Raw genomic sequence first — 20,220 nt, forward strand, 5'->3', positions numbered from 1 at the left:
TTGGAGGTGCACAATAGAATCTTACCCTACACATTAAAATTTCAGAGGCATCCCTAGAAGGGTAAAAATAATTAACAACTATGTGGGTAAAAGGAAAAAACAAAGCAAAACAATGAGTCAAAAGAACTGATTCAAATGCTTAGTTTCATTTATGATACATGTTTTCTTATACCTTTCTTTTTGTAAAAGAGTTACTAGAGAACTTCTAAAAAACACAAATCACAAAGCCAAAGGCAGACCATTTTATGGGATGTTGTAGGCTAGATTTATACAAAGGATAGGTACAAAAGATACAAAGGATTATATAAGGGATAGAGTCAGGAAGACTCATTTTCATGAATTCAAATATAGCTTGCTGATCCTGGGCAAGTCATTTAACTCTGCCTCAGTTTCCCAATCTGTAAAATGAGCTGGAGAAAGAAATGGCAAACCTCTCCAGTATCTTTGTCAAGAAAACCCCAAATGGGGTCACAAAGAGTCAACTAACTGAAACAACTGAACAACAACCAACTACCAAAGTCCATTGCCTCCCTGGGGTTCCATGATTCTTAAGTGTTAAGTTCTGAAGGACAGGACTGGCTTAGGAGGTAACTGGGTCCAAGCCTCACCTCTGATATACAATGGCTGTGTGATCCTGGGAAAATCACTCAACTTTTGAGAGGGACAGGCCTTTTGAAACCTATAAATAACAGACCAATTGCCAAATTGAAGTTAATAGAACTTGTTGTTTAGCAAGTTTCCAAGAATGATTTTCACAGGTCATGATCAAATACAAAACAAAACTCAAATCCAATTCCCAACAAAGCCAAGCAAAACCAATGAAAAACACAACAAAATATGCAAAAATCCAATGAAATAAAAACAAGTTTTTAACACTGAACTAAGGTATTGTAGAGAAAATACAAGAAAAGTAAAAGACTTGATCACTGCCCTCGAAGAACTGAACATCCTAGAGGAGTAAGCAAATAAGACCAATACACACGAAGCAAGAAGGTAGTTCATGGAAATGCACTGATAGGTCTATCATAGAAGTTATGTGATATTCCTACAACAATATACATTTGAGGGCACTAATAAAATTTTAAATGAAACTCATTTCTAATAGCTCAGTCAAAAAGTATTTCTTTTTAAATTAATTTTTATTAAAGGTATTATTTGAGTTTTATAATCCCCCCCCCATCTTACTTCCCTCCCTCCCATGGAAAGCAATCTGTCAGTCTTTATTTTGTTTCCATGTTGTACCCAAAAAGTATTTCTTGCCTCCTATAATACAAACCTATTTCCAGCATATTAAGATAATATTTTTTGCCTAAACTTTTATTCTGCTTTGACCTTAATTATATTTTACATTGATGAAATATTCTCTCTGTAAAACCCTAAGTGATTAATAGGTATTATTATCTTTTGAGTAGTGGTGGCATTATCTTCCCTACTTAAGCTATGGAGAAAATGAAGCAAAAAGAGTTAATTTCTCAAGGTAACTCATTTTGTCATGGTTAGGTTGATGCTAGAAATATAATCTTGAATCCTAATCTAGTATGCAACTCTCCTAAGGACAACTGAGGTAACATTTTAGTAGTTTGAATTCCCAGAAGAATGTAAATGGAAAATGGAAGACACTTTATTGTTTATTTGCTATCCTTCAAAGTTCAGGGATGCTGGGTGCTATATTCAGGTAACTGAATAATTCCTACTTGCTTTCAAAATGATTGCACAGATTCACAATTCCACCAAGAAAGTACTAATCTTCTAACAATACCTTCTATCTTTTGTTACTTTGCCAATTTGAAGGGCAAGAAGTTAAAATTCATGTCAAACTCTCAGCCAGTTACAACAGTCTTGCGTGACTAGAACCAGATTAAAATGTAATTGGGAAATATTTTCATCAAAATAAATAAAAATAAAGTAGAACCAAAAAAAAAAAAAAAGAAGTTAAACTTCAGGGTTGTTTTGATTTGCATTTTTCTAATTATTAGGGGTTTGAAGCATTATTTCATTTGTTAATAATTTATAATTCTTTTGACGATTGGTCATGTACTTTGATCACCTTTTGGGAAATTTTGTGTGTGTGTGTGTGTGTGTGTGTGTGTGTGTGTGTGTGTGTGTTGTTTATATATTTTGGATACCAAACCTTTATCAGATTCTGTTTGTTCATGTTGTTCAGTAATCAAAATTATCTAAGTTATCTTTTGTAATCTGTAATAGCTTTATTTGGGTCTGAATGTATCTTCTCTTAATTGTGAGACAATATATAATCTCTTAATTTTTAATAGCATGATCTTTAATATTAAAGTCATGTATCCATTTAAAATCTATTGTGAAATACAATATAGATTGTTAGTCTAAGTCTAATTTCAGTCAGATTGCTTGTCAGTTTTACCAGTAGCTTTTATAAAACAGGAATCTCTTTCCTAAGTAATTTATATTTTCTGGTTTATTAAATTCTTTTGTTTCCAAGTCTTCCTTGTCTTGTCTATTCCATTGGCCTAATTCGTTATTTTTTAACACAAAATAACACAATATGTTTTTTCTCATTGTTGCTTAATTTACTTTGGGGGCTCTACCTTTTTCATTATTGCCCTTAATATTCTAGATATTTTATTTTCTCCAAATGAATTTTGTTATTTTTGTCCATTTCTTTAAGTATTTTTTGATAATCTAATTGGCATAGCATTAAAGTTGTAAATTACCTTTGTTAGTATTTTAATTTTGATTATATTGGTCATGCTCACTGCACATTTCTCTAGCCATTAGAGTTGTTCTTTATTTCTTGAAGTATCTCTAAAGAATAAAATCTATCCAAGTGTTTTATGTGCTTTTTCATCCTTAGGTATTTTAGGCATTTTATAATAATTTGTAAGGTACTTCTATATTATTATTATCTTGAATTTTGTTATTTTTTAAAGAGCTGATGGGATTTATTTTATAGACTATAACTTTGCTGAAGTTATTGCTTTAGTTAGTATCCTTGATAATTCCTTGATATTTTCTTAGTAATCATATATCATCAACAAATAAGGATAGTTTTATTTCCTCTTTACCTAGCTTTATGCTTTTAATTTCTTTCTTTCTTTCTGTCTTACTACTACAGCTAGAATTTTCATAACTACCTTAAATAATATTGAAGAGTTTAGGCATCTGTGTTTTACTTGTATGCATTACATGATTACTTTTAGTTTTGAATACTTTTTATATTAAACAAGGGTCTGTCTATACTTATACTTTGTAGGGTTTTTAGCATAAATGAGTGTTATACTTTGTCAAAAGCCTTTTCTTCATCTGTGGAAATAATTACATGGTATTTGGATGCTTTTATTTTTTAACATTAATTATGTAGACTGTTTTCCATCCTTGCATCTGTGGTACAAATCTAATTTGGTCATGATGAATAGTCCTTGGATAAGTTGCTGTAGTAGGACAGGATTTTATCATTATGCTATCATTATTTACATTTTTTAAAATCAGTGTTAATTATTGATATTGGTAAATAGTTCTCTTTCTGTGTTTTATTCTTCTCTGGTTTATATATCAGGACTAAGTTTGTTCTGGAAAAAGAAAGGAACCAGTAGGCTGGGGTTTTTTTGCAATTTTTGAGAATAATTTGCATAGTATGATACTAAATGACATTTAAAAGTTTCTAAGAATTATTCTATTCATCAGTTCCTCAAAAGGAATAATTTCTTTTACTGAAATTGAATTATTAAATCTATTATTTGTTGTTCAGGCTTATATTTTTGAATCTTTTCTTCTATTTCTTTTGTGTTCTTAGCTTTCTTCCTTCCTTCCTTCCTTCCTTCCTTCCTTCCTTCCTTCCTTCCTTGGTTTTTGAAAGGCAAATGGGGTTATGGGGTTAAGTGGCTTGCCCAAGGCCACACAGCCAGGTGTCTGAGGAAGTGTCTGAGGAAGGATTTGAACCCAGGTACTCCTGACTCCAGGGCTGATGCTCTATCTATTATGCCACCTAGCCGCCCCTGATCTTAGTTTTCTTAAGAAATAACAGTGCATAGTACATTCTAATAATTCTTTTTTCCCCCTTTTAGTTTTGTTGTGAATTTATCAGAACAATTTACTTTTTCTTTAATAGATCATCTGCTCTATTCTTTTTTTTTAAGGTTTTTTTGCAGGGCAATGGGGTTAAGTGGCTTGCCCAAGACCACACGGCTAGGTAATTATTAAATGTCTGAGGCTGGATTTGAACTCAGGTACTCCTGACTCCAGGGCCAGTGCTCTATCCACTGTGCCACCTAGCCACCCCCCTGCTCTATTCTTTTTTACTCAGATTGGCTTAAAGTTAAGATTTCAAAGAAGCTGCTTTTAGTTTTATAATATCTATAGTTTTCTTGTTTTTGTTCTTGATTCCTGTTTTTTTATTTCTCCTCTAATCTAATTTTTTCATCTTTTCTTTTAGATTTATTAAATTTTATCTAGTGGCATTCTAATATTTAAAATACACATTGAATTCATTGATCTTTAAAAACTTTATTTAAAAATATGGAATAGAATGTTAAGAGTATGGGTTATTGAGAGAAATTATAGTTAAAACTTATTTTAAAACAAATAAATAAAACAGAATAGCTGAGCAGATGAGCTTCCTCTTAGAATCTCCCATTTTATGTAACAATATAAACATTTGTAAAATTGAAATAAAGGAAATTTTATAAATACCTCTTTCAAGGCATTCCACAATTCTTCATCTGTGTACTCATTAAAAGGATCCAAATTTTTTCTCATTGTCCCAGTGAATAATACAGGTTCCTAAAATTCCAATAAAATTTCTATCATTGTATGAAGTTGAATGGATTAACATAGATTTATTCATTTATTTTAACAAAAATGTAATAAAGCATAAAAATGTCACTATCTTAAAGAAACAGATGCTAGTGAATATATATATATATATGTATAGCGATTCTATATCTGCTCTACATTGTACCTATATCATAGATGCTTAAATAGCAGAGTATAATCAGGAGAGTAAGAAAAATAAAGAAGAAACAGAAGCAAAAGTTATGATATAATTTTTTTTGGTGATATTTGTTTAACAAACGGGAAAAAAACCACAGTTCAGTTATTTGATGAACCTCACTTCAAGGGTACCAATAAAAATCAATGTCGGATCCAGGTGTAGTATCTGAGAAATATGAATAGCATGATTAGTTAAGACTTGTGACTTGAGGGGAAATTGCTAAACATCATTACGCTATCATTGAATGATAAAGAAGGATATTTTCTCCACTGGTAAAAGATATTGCTGGTATGGGGAGTCTCCTTAACTAATAAACTGGGACTTTCTGTTCCAGCCTGAAGGAAAAAATGAACTAATGGGAACTGCGGCACCTTTTCTATTAAGAGATGTAAGCTGATATCTACTTTATCTTTTCCATTCATCCACTGGGATGGATGCCCTACTATTATTAACCATAAGGGTGGAATAATATGAAAATCATTTTGAATAGTGTCATAATCAAAGTATGTACATTTAAGAACTCATTTCTCAACTTCAGAAGTAGTTGGGGATCTGTTGTCCCCTGCATTTTTTTTTCTGGGCCTAAACAATAATGTAGCTTAAAGAAAAAAAAATGTTATACATATAGCAAGCAGATGATGTGGCTCATTTAACATTTTCTCATATGGCAAAACTTCAGACAAATGGTATATGAGGATGTGAGTAGTAAAAGAACAAAACTGGGATGATTTCAGAGGGACAATGGAGTATAGATGTTCAAAGTTTCACATTTATAATGAAGAACAATAAAAAAAAACAGGATTATATCATTTTACTGGGCTCCACTCTTCAGATTTTTGGACTGTTCTTCATTTCAATAGTGTCCTGAGATATTTATCCTGAAATATTCTCTCCATTTCAGACAATTAGGAACATGGTTTTGGGGGGAAGAGTACTGGGGTCAGAAAACCCGAATTTAAACCACAGCTCTATATCTTAGACACCACTCTGTATTCCACATTTGTAAAATAAAGAGGTTAGAATTGGTCAGAAGTCAATGGCCCCCAAAAGAATTTATGGATAGATTTCAGGGGGTTCAAGAACTTGTATGGAAAATAAATTACATCTTTAGTTTCACTAACCTCTAACTTAAAAGTAGCATTCCCTTCAATAGTTTAAAAAAGACTCTTTTGAGCAGGGGGTGATTACAATGGCTAGCATGCTGGTCTGAAGTCAGAAAGGTACATCTTTCTAAGTTCAAATCTGGCCTCAGACATTTTATTAGCTGTGTGAAACTGGGCAAGTCACTTAATCCTGTTTGCCTCAGTTTCTGCATCTATAAAATGAGCTTGAGAAAGAAATAACAAACCACTCCAGCATCTTTGCCAAGAAAATCCTACATAGAGCCACAAAGAGTTGGACACCACTAAAAAAAGTCTCAATCCAGAGGTTTCACCCATTTATGAATAAATATAAACAACAGATATTATTCTGAGGAATTCATAGGCTTCGCCATATCCATGATACAAAAAGAACCCCTGGATTAGATAGATGGTATGGTTGTAAATTTTTGTCTTAATTACCCTAATAAAAGTTTTTCTATATGTACCTTTTTTTTAAGGAAAAAAACAATTACCTTTCTTCCTTCATAATGCTAAGTCCTTTGAGAATCAGCAGTAGTTCATTTTGCTAAAGAAAACACTCTCATTTTTCTTATGGACTTAACAAATATGAACACTATAATATGAGACTGTGTGAACTTTACATAGTTTGTTTTTTAAAGTATACTATATTTAATATAGAAACAAAATTGCCTTATTCCTTTGTGTCCCTTTGTAGACTTTCTTGTTTTCTTCTACATATTTTTTAATGCTTTATTGACCATTGCTAAATTTCTGAGAACTCCAAGAGCATGAAATAGATAGGCATATCACTCCTTCTAAGCATAAAAAATAATAACAGAAAGACATTGCATGACTTCTCCTATCAACTTGGATTTAGGATCAGTGGAGAGGAGGGGAATTGACAATAAAGATAAATAGTGTCATTATTGAAAAATATGTACTTCTAAGCATAGAACAGGAATTTAAAAGCCTCTAAATGAGTCTGATAGTTGGCTATAATGAATCAAGAAATAAATGTGATACTGTCTTGAAACTCTATAGGCTGATTGTGAATACAGGTTCAAAATTACTTTTGGGAAAGTCAAATGAATTTTCTTTCAATTGGACTAAATTATTTTAAAATTTCATCCCTGAGTTCAAGCTTAGGCTACCATTGAGTTCTGTAGGTCAAAATAATTCATTCTCTCCATTATATTCACATCAGGATCACAGAAAGCAACTTGCTTAGTCTAGAGAGAAAGAAGATTGAGAAGTGATCTTTTTTGGGAGCCCATGTTACTCCACCCCATTTGGTGATATCCCTTGCTCTCCAGGGAATCTCTGATAGGCTAGCAGCAAAAGCAGAAGACAAGTTAATTTTGGTGCTTCATTGCTGCCTTAATTCTGTGATTTCCTGGTGTCCATCTCATTCATCTATCTATCTCATCTCCACTGTCGGGAAGTTAAGTTTGGTGACTCATTTTTTCCACTTCCTTATTTTATCTGTTTAATCATCCAGTATTGAGCTAATGAGAAGAGTTATAATTCTTTCAATGAAAGAATCTAATAGGTTAAGTTGGGCCAGGGACAAGAATTGCCTTAACAGAACTTGAAAAGGAAAGATTTAAAATGCCCATGCTTCCCAATAATTACAACTATAGGTTTAAAGGAAATGATTTTGTATATCTCATATCATTTTGCTTATTTTCTCAGTGAGTAAGAAATGGTTGGGAGGGAGAGAATTTTGAATTCAAAATTTAAAAAGAATGTTAAAAATAAACAGTACATTCATTTAAAAAAAAAAGGAAAATACCCTGATCTGACAAATCCCACAACACCACTGAAATAAACTGACCTGTTAAAGAAATGTTTCTTCCACATTATATTCTCAACTAGCAGCTGAAGATTCACCATCTCTGAGGGAAATACATAGAATTCCACCTAATTACAAAATTAGATTCTAGAAGATGTCAATGGTAATTGAGGGTTTTTTTTTTTGATTTTTGGTTTTTGCAAGGTAATGGGGTTAAGTGACTTGCCCAAGGCCACACAGCTAGGTAATTATTAAGTGTCTGAGGCTGGATTTGAACTCAGGTTCTCCTGATTCCAGGGCCAGTGCTCTCTCCACTGCCCGACCTAACCACCCTGGGGTTTGTTTGTTTGTTTGTTTTTTAAAGAAGGTCTTCCTTTATCATTAAGGGAGGAGCAGCCAGATAGTTTGAGAATTTTATAAATGAAGATTTTAGAAGCCTGTGATTTCAAAAAATTGAAAAGCTCAATCACCTCCCTATCCCAATAAATAAATAACTGCTCCTCCAACTCAATCTTTTTGGAAAAAAACTAAATTTGAAATGGCTGATTATTTTTATGCCTTGGGAAGGGTGTTGGCACCTTGGCCTTCAAAGGGTTCAGGGTAGAAATTCTCATATTCAAAGAATTCAACAGCTGCTGAACCTGCTGCTAATGATGAATCACAACACCGCTTTCTTTTCGAAAAGGTTTCTGGCTTATGAACTTCAAATCAGTACATCATAAAGAGAAAGCATCTCAATGGAATTTTTTTAAAAAGTCCATTGTAATTACAGTATTTCTCTAAGTTTTTCTCTGTTAATTTGAAAAAGGAACTCTGCATCAATCCCTCTTGCTTGACTTAGCAATACAAAAAACAAAAGATCAAGCAGAAAAAAATATTTCTACTTGTTATAACATGTCAAAGATATTTATTTCAATTAGTAAAACTTCCATCAAAACCTGTTGAATGAGAAAAACGGTTTAATAAAATATTAACTGATGGAACATTTTTCTTTAAAACCTGCAGGTAATTTAACAACATATGTTTTAATATGCTGATATGTTTTATATATGTTGCTCATTTTATTTCTTAATTCATTCCACTTTCATAGGCTTGCCAAATAAGAAATCCCATTATAATGTCTTCATAAGGGTAATAAAAGTCATAACAGTAGATATGTACTGCAAGAGCTGATAAGGGTCATTTTTAATTATTCTTTCTGATAGGAATTATTATTTAAAATAGCTGTCTTCTGGAGATGGAGTTAATAACCTAACCTTGTAAATAAGTGTTGTAAAAATGCTTGCAGCTTAAAAAAAGGCATAATACTTGCAAGTAATAAATTTATAGAGACATACAATCTTCATGTAGATGTAGACAAAATTTGCCAGCACACATATAGATTTTTTAAAAAATTGTTTTTGACCATAGACTTAGTATGAGTTAGAGTGGTGGGGAAAGTACCCTGATTCTGAGTGGTATACATCAGACAATGCCAAATTTGTCTTTTAATTAGGATTCAGATGAAAAAGGTTAAAAAATCCCACCATTGGATTTGGTGGCAATTTTGTTCTTTGCAATGAAAGCAATACAAACCCACATTAGAAGTGTCACACAAAATGGCCACTTTGAATTAAACAGTTTAGTGTAGAAAACTGATAATCCTTCCACACAACAGAAAGCCTCAAAGACCACACTCTGTATGTCAGACTGGAAAACAGCCTCTCATTATCGCAGGGAAGAAATCCTACCTACTAACCTTCAGACACTTAAAACCCACTGGGAGTTCTCTGAAAAACCATACAACTGGTTACAAACTAGCAAGATAAAAGAGAAAACATTTTGCTTCACCTAATCATTTTATGTTCTAAATCAGGGAACTTTCCACAACCAAAATACAAAAATAGTGTACAGCTCTGCTGTTTGTCAAATGTGGGAAAAGCATATATTTTTTTTAATTTTCCTGTTTCCAAAGACTGAGGAGCTTGTTTAAGTTAAGTTGAGTTTACTGTTTTCAAAGTAAGGAAATCACCTGAAATCACTCTATTCTGAGGTTGGGTTTCCCCACCCCACTCAATCCTGTAGCCTTTGAGTGAACTGATCATCATCCATTTTCAGAAGAAAAGGACATTGTGCACCAACAAAAGAAAAAAGAATTTAAGTCCATGTAAAGTTCTTTTCGATACAAAAAGGTCACTAACTCTAGCCAGTAGTTCCACTGTGCATTAATGAAGCCTTCAGTGTGCAGAAACAAAAGGAGGGCTGAATTAGGCAACAATCCAATTGTATTTCTTTGCAAGTAATAGCATACCCACTTCTTTCTCTTTGGGTTTTGTTCTTGAAAAAAAGGAAAATCAAGGTAATAAAAAGTGGTTTTGAAGAGAAGTTTCTTTCCTTAACCTACTCCCCCTTCCCCCCACCCCTCACTCTGAGGGAGAAGGAGGGGGAAAGACCAGGGAAGAGAAATATATAAAATGTGAAACTTTAAAAAAAAAAACAACCCAAACCAAAAGAACCTAGTTGTGTGTGAACCTCTACAAGTAACTTAAAAAAAAAGATGCAAAAACCACAAATCAATTAAATTTTTTTTAAAATCTCCATTGTAATCATGATACAGAGCCGCCCTTGATCTGCACCAGCCCTTAGGGTGCTATTCATAAATTCTAAATTTGCATGGGATTACTCTCCATTTGTAAACAGTTTCTTTGTGCAATAAGATAGGAGCCTGAGCTCCCGAGAATTCATCCAAAAAAGTTTTGAAATACATTTTGCCAGATCACTGTCAGATAAGTAAGCTACTCCCTGAGTGTAATTTCACCTCTGTGTTCTTTTTTTCGGAAGCTCACTTAACTCCTTCACATCATGACCAAGTTGTAGTTTAAATGAAATAAGATGTATGTAAAAAAAAAAAAGAGGACTTTTCACAGAGAGTGAGGGATTTGTTGAACAATGACATTAATACTATCAAAGCTCAAGAAATGGAAGGGGAACTGAGGCTTAGTCTTCTCAGACAGTGTCATAAAGATTGTGGTTTGTTTTTCAGTTGTTTCTGACTCTTCATGAAAACCTCATTTGGGGTTTTCTTGGCATTGTCATTTCCCTTTCCAGCTCATTTTATAGATGAGGAAACAGAGGCAAACAGGGTTAAGTGACTTGCACAGGGTCACACAGCTATTAAGTATCTAAGGTCACATTTGCACTCAGGAAGATTCCAGATTCTGGGCCTGGAGCTCCATCCACTTCACCACCTAAGAAATATCTAATACAGGATTTGAACTTATGTTCTCTAACCCCCAAAACCAGAGATCTTCAAATGGGAGTACTCTGTTATGTGAACAAGGAAGCTATCCTGGACATGTAGATTGGGGGACCTGATTCAAATCCTGCCTCAGATAGTGACTGCGTCACCCTGGGTAAGTCACTTTACTCTTTTTCAGTTGTCATTTCTTCATCTGTTAAAAAAAGAAAGAGCAGACAATACAAGGACATAATTCAAAGGGTATGAAGCTCAAAGGAAATTACAGATATAAAGTGCTTTGAAAACTTTAAAGCTAAAAATGTAAGGGGTTCTTATTATTTTACTTTTTTGAAACATGGCAACATCACTCTTGACTGACCAGTGTCTTTCACAGGCTCTCTTCAGTCCCAATCCTCACTATCACCATTCTATTTTCTTATCTCCCCATATCTGTCTTGTAATGTGTAAGAAAAGATAAAGAGATCCAGCTGTGGAGGTTAAGCCTGGGAATCCCCATTATTCCCATCCTGGAGAACCAGGAGGCTGTCAAAAAAAGGATTCACTTTAGACAAACTGCATTGTTTTCTTATTCTCATGATTTCTTAAATATTCCAAATTTCCATGGGGTGGGGGGAGAAGGCAAATGGGGGCTTAGACAATGATTTTTAGCCCTCTAGTCCAGAAGGAAATAGACATTTAAGATGTCTTCTCTCTTCAGGGCTAGGTACTCAGATAAATTATGGCATTTATTTCCACTGCACTTCTTTTCACCTTCATTAGTGGATCTTGTTCTTGTCACTGAAGAAAGCAGGTTTTGCAATTCTGCTTAAAATTCCCCAGCCCCTAGACCAAAAGGGAAACAATCCTTGCCCAGAAATTCAATTTCACTCAAAAATTAAAAAAAAAAAACTTCAGTTTACTGGCAAAATAACAAATAAATCACAAATGACTTTGGAGACAAAGTGTTTTAAAGTGCCTCACCTCTCCAAATGTTAGACTATCATTAGACGTGAACGCTACTAACACGGGGAGAGACTGCTTTGGGGGTAAAATTTCAACTGAATTCAATGTTCATCCTATAGGTTCTGGAGATATTTCAAAAATAGGGAAATGAGGAAGGCAGGAAAAACATCTTAGATAATATATTTCAGTGAGCATTATGAAAATATCAGTAAATAGAGTAACAAAGTAATTGGAGTTCATCACAGAAAGGAAGTGAATATATAATTTTATCCTTAGGAAGAGAAATGTAGTGGAAAGAACCCCCAGTTTGGAAATTAAAACAACTGTGGTCCAGTTCTGCTAGTTGATTTTGAATAAAATATTTAAACCTCTCTGGTCTTCAATTAACTTCAAAATCAAATGAGAGGATTGGACTAGAAACAGCTAAGTTCCCTTAAGATTCTACCATAGGATTCTGGAGTGCCATAAGAAGACCATAAAGGGCAAGGGAAAGGAAAATAAAGGAAGGGCTTGGAGGACGAATAAAAAAGGTATGAGTCCTTTTCCTTAAGCATTTTTTCATGATAGCATATTAAAGCAATACTACTCTAAAGGATGGCCAATCTGGTGTAATGGTGGACATGAAGATTTGGTTCCAAGTTCTGCTTTCTGATACATTCTGATTATATGATTATGAGAAATCACTTAAACCTCACTGTTTAAGAGAAGATATAGAGGTGCATTTAACAAAGTATACATACATGTACCAAGAAAAGGCCTATCAGATTTGTGGATAGAAAACAAAACGATTAACAAGGGATATGGAGATCGTAGAAGATAAAATGAATAATGTTGGTTACATAAAATTAAAGTGTTTGCACAAACTAATACAGCTAAGATTAAAAAAGGAAACAACAGAAAAAACTTTACAGAAAGTTTCTCTGATGATGGTCTCATTTCCAAGATCTGTAAGGATCATCTGAGTCATTTTCTAAATGATAAGGAGTCTAATGATATGAACAGGCAGAAAGAAACATAGGTTATCGCAGTCATTTTAAAAATGTTGCAAAACACTAATAGAGAAAGGTAAATTAAAGTAATTCTGAGATTTCACTTAATACCTTGGTGAAGACAATAAAAAAATAAAAATTATGAATGTTGAAGGGGCTGTGGAAAATAGGCATGTTGATGTATTGTTGATGGATCAGTGAATGGCTATAGCCTCTCTGAAAAGCAATTTGGAATTATATACAAGAAGTTACTATACAGCATGCCCTCTGACCCAGCTATACCATTGCTAGACCTACATACAAAAAGAAAGGAAAAGAAATAAAAAAAAATTAATAGGAAAAAGGAATAGGTTCCATATGTATAAAATATTAATAGCAGTTCTTTTTGTGATGGTTAAAAACTAGAATCAAAATGAATGGCTATCAATCAAGGAATGAAGTTTAATAAGTTGTGGTATGTACTAAGCTTCTACTATATTCAAGAACCTATGTTAAGTCCTGGGGATACAAAAATTGGCAAGACAGTTCCTGACCTCAAGGAGCTCAAAACTGATGAAGGAGAAAATATGTAAGCAAATATGTACAAAAAAGCTATAATATACAGGATAATTAGGAAATAATTAAAAGAGGGAAGGAACTGGAATTAAGAGGAGGAGGGAATGGCTTTCCATGAAACATGGGATTTTAGCTGGGACTTAAAGAATGTCAGGGAAACAAAAAGGCAGAGATGAGAGACACTGCAATAGGCATGGAGAATAATTAGAGAAAATATCAGGAGCCAAGAGATGGAGCTGTGGAATAGCCAGGAGACCAGTATCATTGGACTGAAGAGTATGTTATAGGGAATATGGTGCAATAAGACTACAAAAGGAGGAGGAGGTTAGGTGATGAAGGACTCTGAATGCTAAACAGAGCATTTTGTATCTGATTTTCTTTTTTATGATTCAATAAGCCTTTATTATACAATAGGAACTGTGATAGGATGCAAATACATCCACATCTCAAGGAGTTTAAATTCTATAGAGGAAGCCAAGATTTGTATCTGATTTTTGAGACAATGGGGAGCTATTAGAATTTATTAATTTAGGGGAAGACATGGCCTTACCTACACTTTTAAGAATATCACTCTAGTGGCTGAATGGAGGATGGATTAGAGCAGTGAGAGACTTGAGACATGGAAAGACACACACACTGATTGTAGAGTTAGGGGAGTAGAACCAGGAGAACAATTTATAAGCAAAAGTAGATTTAAGATGCAGAATATAGCCTCTATATTTTTAAATATGGACCAGGAGGGAATTCATTTTGCTTGACTATGCATATTTGCTATAAGGATTTTTTTTCTATGTCCTCCCCCCCGCAAGAGAACAGTGAAAGAGTAAATAGATTTGTTAAACTACATTAATCCATTTATTCCTGATACTCCTAATATCTACTTTTGGTAGTTGTATCCAAAAAAAGAAAAGAGAAAAAACTGACTGCTAGAAATAAATGTTTATTACCATAGTTATCATTTTAATAACCCATTCTAGAATTTTTCTCAGGTGACAAATTCAAATTTACTTGCTCTATATTTTGTTGACCTATCTTCAAATTTCAGCATATTTGGTTGCCCCTCCCCACCAGTGTTGTTTCAGGAGCTCATCCTTTCGCACTTAGATTAATGATTTCTATGCCCACAGTCTTTCTCCCAATCCAAGGCATCATTCTCAATCTTCCTAAGGTAAAGGTCTTATCATTGCCACTGCCCTGCTCAAATAGCTTTTTTTGGCTTCCAGTATGCACAAGGACAAAATACAAACCCTTTTATTCTGTCTCTTTAAAGCCTATCACAAATTTGACACCAATATATCTTTCCAACCTTATTAAACATTTACTCCCTTTAACACACTCTATAATCCAACCAAAACGGAATATTTGTGTAGGTCATCTTGCTATCTTCTGGGCAATTCCTCTATCTCTGAACTATAATAATCTTTGAATTATAAAAATCATTTCAGATACCTCCTCCTCTGTCAACACCTCACCTCAAACTTGCCTGCAGTATTTTGTCCATTATTCATCCTTGTCCCCCATTCTCTAACACATCTATATAAACAATGTATCACAGCGCCAAGGCAGGCTTGAGATTCTTTTTCATATATTTTGTATATCTCGTATATATACACACCAAATTTTTACATGCTATCCTCCCTATGCAGAATCCTTGAGGACAGGAGCTGTTTTTCTTTTTTATTGTACACCTAGTCGAGTTCTTGGCTTGGAGGAGGTACTTTATAAATCCTTAATGACTTACTGACTATCCTTCTGTTATCCCTTTCCCTCAATGGATATTCCATCAACTTTTCTGGTCTACATTTCTTTTATCCATAATTTTCCATTGATAATTTACTGAAATCTATGTGTACCACTCATCTACATCTCTATTGCCTTTGAAGACATCTATGGGAGATATACATGGGAAATAACTTGTTGGGAAAGAGCTTTAAAGGCTGAAAATCAAATACTATAATTAACAAAAAGTTAGGACAGCGGAATTTGGTACATTTTAGTCAATTGTGTTAGATATGGTCTCCTATAGGATTTTGTTTCAGAAGTCCTATTACTCCTTTTTATATTTTCATATGATTTGTTAAAACAAATTCTCATAAAGACTTTATAGAGTTGAGATTTAGGTACAGATGGCAGCTATTTATATTTTCTCAGTAAATGTACTTTCAAATATTAGTGATACTTTCAAATTGTATGGTATCCTCCTTTTTATTATAGAAATACTGACAAATCTTTTCCATTTTTTTTTGGTTTGTCTGCCATCCTCCTGGTTTCATTCTTATCTTAGTATGATCTGGAACTACCTATAAACTCATTTGTCCTCTACTATACCTTACTGTTTTATGTGCAGATCTTGCTCCTAATTTTCCTTTATCTTTCAACATAAGGTTTTACAAATGAGTATGCAATCTGAACTAGTGTTGCCCTTGGCTGGCTGATCACCCTTTTTTGGCAAGATCAATTGTTTGCTCCCTAAGCCTCTTTCATTCAGGCTTAGAGTTGTGGCTACTATCTTATACTTTTCCTAATTATGTAGGAAAGGCTGACAGTCTGCTTTGATGATTGTGTTTCCCATTCCTAACACTCCTAACAAGTATTCCCTCACTCAAATCCAATTCACCTGTAGGTCACAATGTCACTTCTCTGAAGTCATGGTCTGCTTTGAGAAAAAAAGACAAACATCACCTATAAACTTGACAGCAGAACTGAAGTCCCAAATCCTCTATTCCAGTGCCTTAAAATGAGTGCTCAATTTTAACAGACCCCAATAGGCTGTCATTAAACACTAGGTAGGAGGGAATAGGAGGGAGCTAGAGATAAAAACAAGAGAGTTCCTGTCCTTAGGAGTTTACATTCTAGAAGAGAATACATTTAAAGAGTTGATTATATATATTTGATCATTTTAAGAAAAAGAAAGCACTAATAACTAGGGAAAGTGAGAAAGATTTCCCACAGGAGCTAGGATATGACCTGAGCCTTGGTGAAAGCTAGGTAATCTAATACATAAGGAAGACAATGCAGAGAGATGCCCAGGTAAGAGAAGGTTTCACAAATTAGGAGAACAGCTAGTAGGTCCATCTGGCTGGAATCTTAGACTAGATAAAGAGGAATAATTCACAATAAACTCGGAAAATCTGGCTTGGGTAACACTGTACAGGCTTTAAAGGTCAATCCAGTCAATGATATTTTTGAATGGGATAGGGGTAGGGGGAATAGGGGGAGACTTATAAGGGCAAATTTTGGATTATTTTGAGAGCTGTGTGAAAGACTAGAGAGCAAAAGACAAATATTTCTTTTTTCTCTATAGGAACTCTATGCGTGTTTGTGTGTGTGTATATGTGTGTATGTATACATACATACATACATATATATATTATATTACAGAGTTTGCTTTTCATGGTGACTTCAGGACTTTATCAATCAATAATACTGAAGAACCAGGGAAGTTTTAATTCAGAAATATATTAGTATAATTTATTGTTATATAAAATAACAGTATTTATAAAGAACGTGGCTATATTAAAATGTTTATTATATAGAAACCAATAGAAAAAATTCCAACAATCAAGACTAAAAAACAAAAACAAAATGCCACATAGAATACTATGAGTAATCTATACCTGAGGTATGATTGACATCTTCTTTCGTAAGTCATGAAGTCCTATTTCAGTAGTCAAAATCTTATCAATCCAGATTTTACCTTCAGGTTCTGACAATCGAAAAAGTGCAGCAATGAGAGAACTTTTCCCAGCTCCTGTTCTTCCCACAATTCCAACCTGTAAACAGAGCCAGCAAAATGATTTTAAAGGAACACAATAGCTTTCTTTTTGCTAATAAAAAAAAATGGGTATTTGCCTGAAGAATCTGAAGGGTTAAAAATCAGAATTAATACTTCTGATAGGGAAAAGCATCAGTAGCTTAATGCCAATCCATGAGAAGTCAATTTTCCTAATTATCTTTATACTTATATCAGAGTATCATGAACCATGAGAATTTCCTCTATCAATAAGAGATCTACAACTAGAAATTAAAAAAAAAGAACACATAACAAGACTATATCCATTTTCTAGGGCTATATTAGTTCAGCCTGGTTATTTTGAGATAGGGAAAGCAAATCTATTCCTGATAATGAACAAGACACCATTCACTGTAATAAAAGGAAACATGTTTCAAATCCTAGAAAGTGGGTTTTTAGTGATTTGATTTAATAAAAGGATGATCAGTAGCAAGTTATATATAACACCACCACCACCACAACTAATCCTTGCTGATTATATTGGTTTTTTCATATGAACAACTCAAAACATTTTATAAAATAACAATCCCAAATTTCATAGGAAAGCTATGAATAATAAACTACTTTTTTCCCCTTAGAGAAAAATGAAAAAGCTATAGATTTGGGAAATTTTTTTATAGATGATTCAGCACATTTTTAGATATAGATAAAATAAAAAAGAACAGAGAGATAAAATAAATAAGAACACTATAAAAACAAAATAATGGACTCTTCAATAAAATGCTGGTTTATTATAAAGGATTATGTATAGTATATTATATATATGTTAATGATCCAAAAGCAGAAACTGGGATCTATAAGCCTGGCAATTAGAAACTGCCAAATGAGAATTATTCAAGTGTAGAAAACATCTTTATTCAAGGCTTAAATACAATGAAGATAATTTAAGCAACACTTTTATTGAGGTAATAAACAGTGAATTAAAAACAATTAACTTAATAAAATAATCCATTCTATCTAATCTAAAATTTTTTTAACTCCCATCTATTAACCCAATGGTATTAAAATACATCTATTTGAATCCATTATTTTTTAACCTAATAAAAAAGTGTTCCATATTAGTTTTATTTTATCAAGTGCCTTGAATCTGTACTTAGGCAAGATTTACCCATCCAGTACCATACAAGTTATATGAAAGCTGAAAGAGTCTTGGACTGACAATTAGGAGATATAGGTTCAAAGTCATAAATAACCTAGTGTCAGTCTTATCTTTAAAAGGATGACAATGTTCTCCTCTTAAAAATGAATTAAAAGAAAAACATATATATATACATACATACATACATACATATACATACATATATATGTATATATATACATATATATGCATATATATATGTATATATATACATATATATGCATATATATGTATATATATACATATATATGTATGTATATGTAGACCCAGTTTAGTGGCACCTAGCTTGTCCATAAATGGTAGATTGACAACGCCCAAATACAGAAAAACATTTAGGCCTATTTAAAATTACCTGGATTGTTAGTTATGACTTCAGGTAAGTACAATAAATAAAACCCTGCCCAAATGGGAACTGGTTCGACAGGATTTCTCTGCTTTTCCAACTCATCAAAGCCAAAAGAGCTAGCAAGGACCTAACTGGTTTCAGTGTGAACCATACAACCAGTGTGAACATCCTATCTTTCCTTTTGGCTTCTTTACTTTAGGGTCATTTGTAATTAGTTCAACTCTATACAAAAAGGTTTGTGGTCTCTAACTGAAGAGCAAGATTTACACAACAATCACTGCAACTTTGCAAGTACAATTCATACATTTTCACAGAACAAATAACAATGCATGGTGGGAGAGTCTTAGAAAACTGCTTTATTTTCGATCTTTAACTACCTATTAGAGGTGATAATAGGCTGAGAAAAGACTTCAGTAAGAGTGTATTTGCTGAAGGAAAAAACCCTGGACTTCAGAATAAGACCATAATTTAAAGTCAAACTCTGAAACACAGGTAATTGTGTGATCATGGATTAGCCTTGCTCATTCTCCTTATTTTACCAGGTTATTGTGATCAAAGAGCTTTATAAACCATATGGTCCTCTTGTTAGTTTTATGGTTTTGTGTAACAACTATACTTGAATTAGAAAACCATGGTTCAAATTCTGCTACTAGATGAGTGATCCTGGTCAAGTCTAGGTCTTAGTTCCTTATTTGGAATATGAGGATAATATAACTCATGCTCCCGACTTGACCAGGTTATTGTGAGCAAAAAGCTTTATTAACCATATAGTCCTATGAAAGATGGATGGGTTTGTATAACAGCTATACTTGAATTAGAAAGCCATGGTTTAAACTCTACTAGCTGGATGACCATGGCCAAGTCTAGGTCTTAGTTCTTCATCTGGAATATGAGGATAATATAACTCATGCTCCCTACTTCACCAGGTTATTGTGAGCAAAGAGCAAAAGCGAGAGATTGAGTGAGAGAGGGAGGGAGAGACACAGGAGAGGGGAGAACACGACAGCATAGCTACTGCAAAATTCTTTTATAACTAAAGCTCCTGGATAATATTTCTAGATAAATAAATGGAGCTAAATCTGATATAGCTAACAGACCCAAGAAATAAATCAAAAGTCAAGTCATTGTAACATTATAACTGAGTCTTACAATTCAATTTTCCCAAAAACCTTTTAAAATCTCAGGTAATCCTGCAATTTCTTTTAAGTTTTCAGAATACAAATTTGGGGCCAGCTTCTAATGTTTCTTATGCTTCTCTCTGTAATGGGGATGCTTTAGGCAGTTCACATACTATTGCTTCATTGGTAGCTTAAAAATCACATTCCAAATAATGCAGTTAAACTTGATGCTTAAGAAGG

General features: G+C 33.5%; 1 protein-coding gene across 3 annotated transcripts in view; it reads right to left on the reverse strand.

Annotated features, from left to right (window-relative positions):
- The window catches only part of ABCC4 (ATP binding cassette subfamily C member 4 (PEL blood group)), a 273,974-nt gene that overhangs the window by 40,639 nt on the left and 213,115 nt on the right, over window positions 1-20,220 (reverse strand). For all 3 annotated transcript variants that reach the window (XM_074191906.1, XM_074191904.1, XM_074191905.1), the window contains 2 exons: window positions 17,203-17,358; window positions 4,666-4,755 (listed from right to left, as the gene is read on the reverse strand). In XM_074191906.1, the coding sequence (XP_074048007.1) occupies window positions 4,666-4,755; window positions 17,203-17,358 (246 nt within the window). The remainder of the gene's footprint in view (window positions 1-4,665; window positions 4,756-17,202; window positions 17,359-20,220) is intronic.

Source organism: Macrotis lagotis, chromosome 6, assembly GCF_037893015.1.
Source record: "Macrotis lagotis isolate mMagLag1 chromosome 6, bilby.v1.9.chrom.fasta, whole genome shotgun sequence".
Classification (NCBI taxonomy): Eukaryota; Metazoa; Chordata; class Mammalia; order Peramelemorphia; family Peramelidae; genus Macrotis; species Macrotis lagotis.